This window comes from Gavialis gangeticus, unplaced genomic scaffold, assembly GCF_001723915.1.
Source record: "Gavialis gangeticus isolate Ggan-Ray unplaced genomic scaffold, GavGan_comp1, whole genome shotgun sequence".
NCBI classification, from domain to species: Eukaryota; Metazoa; Chordata; order Crocodylia; family Gavialidae; genus Gavialis; species Gavialis gangeticus.
The window spans coordinates 32,448,626-32,457,392 of record NW_017728997.1 but is presented as its reverse complement, the minus strand read 5'-3'; the positions used below and the strand labels follow the sequence as shown (position 1 = coordinate 32,457,392).

Here is an 8,767-nt window from a genome sequence, read left to right as displayed (position 1 = left end):
GGGGGGGGGGGGGAGGGGAAAGAGAGGGCCCACATGTGCATGCATACATGCACACACAGATGCACGCTCAGCCCCCCCTCCCCAAAAATATTCTCTCTGCCTCCGGCCGCCCCAGTTGTCAATCACCCGCTGGTGCCCCCCCTAGTATTAGGAGGCACCAGTTGCCCATGATTTAGGGCCTTTTCAGTCAAAACCAGCACCTTGAATTTTGACTAGAAAGTTGTTGGGAACCAGTGCAGACTCTGGAGTATCGGACCTGTGTTCCTAGTGACTCACCACTGTCAGAAGACAGGCTGTTGCATACTGAACTTGCTGCAATTTCCCAACAGTCTTCAGAAGGCAGCCTGATGTAGAGCACATTGCAATAGTTTAGCTTTGAGGTTACAAAGACATAGATGATAGTAGCCAGATCTGAATCAGAAAAAGGGCCACAAACTTCTCAACCAAACGGAGTTGGTGAAAGGCACTCCTGCTCCTATTCACTGCAATCACCTGAGGCTCCAGGTGCATCAGAAGATTCAAAGCTGCCAATTGACAAGGGGAAACTGAACTCAATGATCAGTGCCCCATTTATCCCTCCCCTCACCACTCCCACACCTTTGTCTTGTCTGGATTCATTTCAAATTTAACTGCTGTAGAAAGTAAGGCTCAGCAAAATCACATATTCCATGTGCCTAAAGCCACTTCCCACAGGCAGGCAGTTGTAGGAGAAGAGAATTCTCAATTAGTCCAAGAAGCCTAAATCACCTTTTACAGCTTTAGCACCTCAAACTCCATGCAAGTCTTTAACATTTATTAGACCCCATTAACCAATTATAGCTTGGAGCCCTATTTGGGGTTGGCAGAGTGGGTCCTTTCCCACTAATAAACACCTTAATGCATGATATTGTCCACATCCACTGACAAAATTTACATGAGTGGGGGCATGGAAGTCTTTGCAAGAAAAATTAGAAAGGCTCATCTATTTATATGGCCTTTGATTATGTACTGTCTGGGCACCCCAAAATCTATCACCAATTCATTTTCACAACACCACTTAAGTAGGGAAGTGCTATTATTTTTAATAGGAAACTGAAGTACAGACAAGCAAAGTGACTTACCCCCAGGTCACACTGAAGAACTAGGTTTTAGTTCCCTGACCACTAGATCAGCTCCCTTTTCCTCTACTGCACAGGAGCCTCTTACAACTCAAGGTGAGGCTTGATAAGCCTTTTCTGGTTTGCGAAAGTGACAAGTCAAGAGTTAGATCTTGTAGAAATAATTGAGGATAGACAGTTCACTGCTTGTGGGCCTAGAGGAGCAACGAGGAAGGGATTCATTGCTTTCCATAGGGCCGAGTTGGGCAGCAGCCATGGCAAGTTCTACTTCTAGCTGTGCTGATCTCTAAGCTCTGTTGTAGATATTTCTTCCAGTCCCTGAAGAGATCTTGGCCATTAACAAAACACATGAAGGGAATCATACTCTTAAACCAAATGCCTCAGATAGGTAATTTCTACTCCAAGCAGTAACATGGCCTGTAACTATCATCACTGAGCTGGTTACTGAGTTAGGTCAATTTTGTTTCACCCTCACCAGTCCTTGACAATTAATTTAAGCTTATTGTGATATGCAAACTTAATAAGATTATTTGCATAATGTCCGAGCAGACCAAGCCTTGGCAGCTATGCTTCAGGCCTGAATATTTTTCTGTCAGCCTTGGAAGAGAGTGAGCAAAGGGGACGGAATTTGTTTCACACAAATTGTCACTTTCACCCATTTTTCTTTCACCAGACTAGATCTTGGATATATCCACTATGTACCACTTTAATGGGATAAAATTCTATAGTCTGTTGTTAAAAATAAGCCTTTATTTTAGTGAAAAAGAAAACAAAAAGTAAATATCTGAAGTTTGTTTCTGCTCAATATGCTTTGGGTTTTTGACAAAAGATTAAATTGAAGCTAATTTATTTGCATTTTAAATACCACATTCCTTACACTATTTTCAGCATCACTAACAGTGACAACAGCAATTACATGCTATACTTGCAGAGTCCCTCCCCCCACACACCTTAAAAGTAAATAAAAGCTTTGCCAATTAACTCTTTCAAAATGAAGTTCTATCAATTAACAACATATTGATGTCCCCGTTTCAAGAGTTGTCTTATCTTGAAGTTTAGAGAAAAGTTGGCTGGTTGAAAGTTAATATTGAATTACCTTTTAATTTACATTTTCTCCTCCACAATAGTCTTCAACATATACCAGGAATAACAGGAAAAAATCTTTCTGCAATTCAGGACATGAAATCACCTTGCCATTTAATAAGCTGCTTAGTTACTGGTTACTTACAGCCTCCCTCTCCCCCCCACACACACAACTGCTATCAGATGAATTTTGTGCCCACCTAACAAGAATGAAAACCTGGCCAATGCATCTGCAGGGCATCCTGTCTTCAGAGGATGCAACACATTTTTTGTGCCGTAGTTGCTTGTTAACGGAGACAGTTTACAAAACCTTCAGTGATACGTAAACAAGTTAGATAGCAAATTTTCAAGTTGCCTACTCACTGGGCTCCAGTATGAAGTGTGCAGGATCAGGGCCTTTCACAATTAAAAAATCCCACCCTTAGGAGACTTAATTCTATGTTTTCTTTTCACAGTATTAGAATCTAGTATGTAGCATTCAAGTATGGTCCATTTAGAATCAAGCTAAATACTTCTTTCTATATACAGCTGCAACTTTCAGATATCTTCATCTCTCCGCATTCATTGTGAGAGACTACTGTTACCAAGTGGCAGTCTGGGAACTTAACTGTAAAGACAGAAACTAGGTTTAGAAACAAAAATTTAACAAAACACAAGTGGGCCCGGAGTTAATGTTTTTAAAAGACTTTTATCCAGCCTAATTTAAAATTCTTAAACCTAAACCTCATCTTGTAACTGTAGAACATTAATACCACAATATTAAAATCAATTAACTGTCAGCTAATCTGGAATGAATTTACCTAAGAAACTTATGAAAGACCAAGAAATATCCATAAATTAAATAAAACAACATTACTTGTTCTCACAATGTCACAACTACTATTTTCAGTTCTTCATTTTAGATTAGTGTTCTTTAAAAAGTCATGGCGATACAGATCCCAGATCTGTAGAGTGACCATATATACTACTTTGGCTGGGACAGTCCCAGATTCCATAGACCAGTCCCAGCTGGTTGGTCAAAAGTCTCAGGCCAGAGTCCAGTGAGGAGAAAAAGCGGCATGGTGCACCAGGAAGGCAGGAACCACTGCTGCTGTGCAGGAGCAAGGTGGGAGAATGTGCAGTCACCCTACCTAGGATGCCATATCCAAGATCCCTACATTCCTTGCTCCCACACAGCAGCAATAGCGCCTACCTGCCTGCCTGGATGGCACACTATGCTGCTCCGCCTCCCTGCCAGACTCCAACCCAGAACTTATGACCAACCAGCCAGAACTAGCCTACAGAATCCAGGACTGCCCTGGCTAAACTGGGATGTAAGCAAGCACAACAGAAAGTTGCCATTGTAGGATGACATTGTTCTATAAAACAGTACCCAGCATGGGATCAACACTATACTTAAGGCTATTCTACACATGCAGATAAAGGTACAATAGATTCTAATGCGCAAGCCACACAATTGCATCACCTGCTGTGCCACAAATGCATGGCAAGAAGCAAGATTGTGGGATCACACATTTGATCCCATAGTATGTTATTGCCAGTACAGGGGAAGCCCAATCCTAGGCTCCCTCTCCACTGGCAAAAAGCAAGCTCCAGCAGCCAGGAGCCCCTCAGCTGCAAGTTACCCAATGCTCCCCACAAGGCTAGGAGGTGCAGCTGTTGTAGTCTCCCAGCCCCTGGAATGTGTGAAACCCCCAGGACAGAGATTGCAGAAACCATGATCTCCCAGTACTGGGCGTTTCACACACCTGGGGCCCAGAGTTGGCAGCTGATGGGGCTGAGACATCCATCAGTTGCAGGACTCCTAGCTGTAGTTGGCCATGGTTCCCAGCCACAGGGGAGCCCCTGCTACCTGTGCAAATTAAAGCTCAATAGCAACCAGCTCTAAAGTTAGTATATGTTTTTTATGTCCAACTTTATAGCTGGTTGGAGCTTTTTATGATGTGACAGGCACTTTGCAGTGTAGCTGGTCTCAAGGTAATTGTGCAATTAATCAGTTAATTGTGTGATGACTATAACATGTAGAAGGGGCTCAGACACAGATCTCTGTTGGGTTGCAAGTGCAATCTTAAGTAAGCAATGGAATTTGGAATTAAGATTTGGAATAGGGAGGAATTGAGGAAGGAGAGTTGGAGGGGAGGAGTTAAATTCCAAAGCTCTTTCAGGTAAAATTTAGGAGCCACCAATGTACAGCCAGAGTCCTAATGAGAAGATTTGTTCCAGTGAACATTAAGAATATGCCATGCATTGTTGTCAGGATATTTAGTCTTCATGCACTCCAGACACACTAGCAGTAAACAAACATAACTAAGTAAAAAAAAAGTAGATCACACATAGCCACCTTTGATATTGGACAACCACTGTAAAAAAGGGGGTGCTTTAATAATGTTCATAAGCACCCTTCTTCTGGATCTTTTCAGGCAAAGAATACTCTCTCTCTACTACGTTTGCATCAGGGGAGCTACAGACAAGAACCTCCAGCTATCAAGGTTCATAAGTAGAATCAAACAGGAACTGAAAAGTAGGAGTGAGGCATTATCATTGATGTAGTTTTGTACTTACGACTCCCCCTGGATTTCTCTACAGGTCCCTAAAGGGGAATTAGATGAAAATTTGAAGAGTCTGAAAGCCTGTGTCTACCTAGCAAGAATGTTTACTCTACCGCTGTTCGGCCAGCAAAACCCAGCTTCCTGACTCAATGAATAGAGACTCTAGTTAGGATGCACACTACTTTGAAACAGCTATTGTCCTTTCAGAAGTCAAAAAAACTATTTTCTAGTTTGGATTTTACTAAAAATTTTCATATTTTAGCTTGACCAAACCAAAACCTAGCTCCAGCTAAGCTTTTAATCTGAAACCTAAAATATAATCAGATTCCAACTTTAACCACTCTCCTATGAAACAAAATCCTTCAAGACTGAAGAATTACATTTTTGGTAGGTTAGGGAAAAATCCATTTCCTTTCCCCAAATTTCTCAGTCGGACTATATTTGGTGAACTTAAATACAATATACACAAAGCCTTTGTCCAGAGCAGGGCTGTCCCTAAGGGGCTGAGGTTAATGTGCAGCTCCCAGAATCCTACCTGGAAGCCATTCCCCCATGGTTCTGGCTGTTGCTGCATCCAGGTTCTGTAGATTTCCCCCTTTCCCTCCTCACCTTCTGATCATTGGTCCTACATCTGGTGATATGGTACAGCAAAGGAGCTAAGGTGGGAGCATCTACATACACAATTCAGGGGGAGGGAAGAGCCAGATATAAAGAGTCCTATTTATTATAATATATCTTTCAAAGGCAGAAGTTTCTCCTACTCCGCATTATATTCAATAAGCCTTCACTGAAAGCTAATCAAATTACATGCAGCAAAAGGTATTCCATTGCCTTTCATTCTCTGGGTCTCATATATACTTGCGATACGATCATACTTTAATAAAAAGCCTCCCACAATTTATTTAGTTTTGTTGACTGCATTCACTGTAGCCAGGATTGAATGAGAGCAACTGTTCAGCATGGAAAACTTCAATTACTCTTTGGGAAAAAGAAAAAAAGATAAGTACATAGGTGTATGTGTCCCCTAAAAGACTAGATAGGAAGGCAACATTTAAATGCAGCTATGTAACAAGGCCCTCCGATTGCTTTCTGTGGTATAAAACTATCAAGGAAGCCATCTTACGGTTTCAACACTAGGGTATTTGTGGTTTCTTACCAGGGATTTTTTTTTCCTTTTGTTTTTGCTTTTTTAACTTAGCTGAATTGAATGTTCTTACTCAGTAACACCTACAACTAGGTAGAGTAATTGACATGTACATGTAGAAATGTACAAAAACAATTAGATGCATCAGCTTCAGACCTAGATTACACTCCCATGCTTCCACAATAAGAACTCTGAATTAGATTGTATGAGTATGATACAACTCAAATTCCACTGAACAATACAAAGTCCACTTGCCTATGTGGCTGGCGATTTGTTTCTTTCAAAACATGCTGAGAACGTAGGTCTGACATTGTAATAAGAAAACCCTGTGGTTGTCACTCAGCTACACTTTATTCACAAGACAGAAATGCTGGCTTTCACCAGAAAACTGAAAATGTAACTAAGTACAACCTCATGTTATCTGGCTTTCAACACTACCTTCAAATCTGCACAACTAATTGACATGGACAGGAGTGGCAGACATAAGTAATCTGATAAATTCTAACTGTTTTCCTTGTACTTGTCTGGTCAAAAATACTAGACTTTCCCCTCAAAAGTTAGACGAGCTCTACAGAACTCTGTGAGAAATGGAGAAATAAACATTTAGTGGCAACACCAGATTTGAAACTAGAGCTATATAAAGAAAGTTAATGAGAAAATAATGATTACAGATAGTCCTTTCACAAGGAGACATTTTGAACTGTAGTTGAAAGGTTTTTAACCCTTTAACGCTTTCACAGAAAACTGCATCATCATTTCCTAGACAAATGAAGCAGGAGGGAAAGGAAGTAGCATCAATGAATGTTATAGTATAGATTTCTGCACCCAATTATACACGTTTCTGGAGAGCTTGAATTGGAAGTTACCTTTCCATTTCCTGACATAACCTTTTCAAGTCAGGATGTTCAATCCATTAAAGACACCCCCAAAAAACCAAAATCAATTAGTAGTACAATTGAGAGAATTTTGACAGGAAAATTATTTCTACATCTGTGACCATTATGTTATGACAGAACTTTCACAACACATTCAAGTCAAGTTTGCTTAATAACTTTGGTTTTCCATAATATCCCAACAGTAATTTACAGAAAAATCCCTTCCAATTTTGCAGCTGCTCCTGCATTTCTCATACAGCAACATGCACAATCCTAGGCTCTTCTCTCACCCAACTCTTTTTCTACCTAGCCTCCATGTTACAACACACCACAGTTCTCACTCAAAAGGCCTCTTACCTGCCCAGCCAGTATTGCTGGGCTCTTTATTTCACCAGTTCCTATTAGACAAAGAAACATTCATGTGAAGACTGAGAAGCATTTCCTGCATGGTTTTTTAAATCATTCCGGGATTACAATGAATTGCAACTACACCGTACAACCAAATCATCTGGGAGAACAACTAGGCTGTGCATCTGCTCATGTGGCTGTCACATGAGAATAAAGTTGTTTCTCAGTGTAAAACACACATGAATATTCAGAATCAATGTTTCCATTCATTGTTCACCAGCTGTGCTTGGATACCACTACAACCCACAACACCTAGCTCCTGAGAATTTTGGCTGCCTAGTGAATACAGACTCATAACCTAAGATACAGTTGTGAACCCCCAGCTAATTCTATGAAACAGAGATGAAGTGAGTCTAGAAAAACTGATCAAAAGGGAAGGGAGGAAAAGAAAAAAAGGCATAAGAGCATAGGTCTCATGAAAGTGCACATTAAGAACCTAGGTGAACTTATGAAAGATGCCAAAACTTCATCAAAAAAGACCCATGTTTATAACCCACGCTGGAGAAGGCGCATCAATATCATGCCTGAGAAAAGAAATTGTTGCAAGAACTTCGTTTTCACAGCCATAAACTTACTACAGGAAAACAAAAAGGAAGCCGAGGTTGAATTCTATAATCTGGGAGTTCTCTCCTATACCAGCTACAGTACTTAGAGGTATGGGAAAACATTAGGCTTTACTTGATCATAAGGCTTTAGTTTCACTCCGGACTTAAACAAAACACTTAATTACCAGGAAAAGAAATGAAGAAGTCACATCCCATTAAAAAAAAAGTGCACTCTGACGTTCACCTCTGAGTGTTTGACAGCTTAAGAACCCTTTCAGAGCAGAGGCTTTCCAGTGGGGAGTTGAGGGAAGGAAGAGGATAGAAATGACAGCAGGGCTTCATTACTAGAAAGGTGTCCTGTTTGTAGCGCAGCAATCCTCTCTTCTTCACCAGGAGTTTAAGCCCCCTAATGTATTTATTTTAAGTGTACACCTGCTAGCTAGATGGCTTCTGACCCAAGATACAGATGGGAGAAGCCTCAGCTTGGAGGAACTCAACACACCTGCCCTCCAATCCGTGCCATCACCCCCATGCTTTCTCCCTCACACTGCACTGCCCAGCCCTTTTCAGCTAACAGCCCAGGCTGCCCATGCCACAGAGAGCAGCTTGGGCGCTCAGGTCCAATCCCCACCGGCCAGGAGGAGTGCACAGACTGTGGCAGTGTGGGAGCCTGCAAGGATGCCATACAACCCTCAGACAGGGGAGAATCCACAATGAGGAGAGCAGAATCCCTGGATGAGACACAGGCACTTTGGCTGCCAGGCCCCGGAGCCCGTGCTTACCTGGAGCTCGCACCAGGCGACTTCTACCCAGGTCTCGGTGTCCAGGCCCTTGTAGACCGTTTTGAAGGAGCCGCGGCCCAGCTCGATGTCAAACTTGAGGAACCTGCCGTCGGGCGAGGTGGCCACAGCCTTCATGTCGGCCTCCTCCTCCACCTCCTGCTCCCGCCGCGCCCGGCTCTGCTCCCGCGCCGGCTCCGCCACCTCCCTCCGTGGCTCCCGCTGGCCCTCGGCAGCGGGGGGCGGCCCCTGCGGCTCCCCGGCCGGCTCCGGCGCGCCCCCGGGGG

At 42.6% G+C, this 8,767-nt stretch overlaps 1 protein-coding gene across 7 annotated transcripts in view; it reads right to left on the bottom strand.

The window, feature by feature from the left end:
• The window catches only part of WNK2 (WNK lysine deficient protein kinase 2), a 309,344-nt gene extending 300,679 nt beyond the window's left edge, over positions 1 to 8,665 (bottom strand). For 3 of the 7 annotated variants that reach the window (XM_019505037.1, XM_019505038.1, XM_019505039.1), the window contains exon 1: positions 8,484 to 8,665. In XM_019505037.1, coding sequence (XP_019360582.1) covers positions 8,484 to 8,618 — 135 coding nt within the window. In that variant the 5' untranslated portion in view covers positions 8,619 to 8,665. The remainder of the gene's footprint in view (positions 1 to 8,483) is intronic. The other 4 variants (XM_019505040.1, XM_019505041.1, XM_019505042.1 and 1 more) reach the window with 2 other exon arrangements.
• Positions 8,666 to 8,767: the final 102 nt, after the last annotated feature.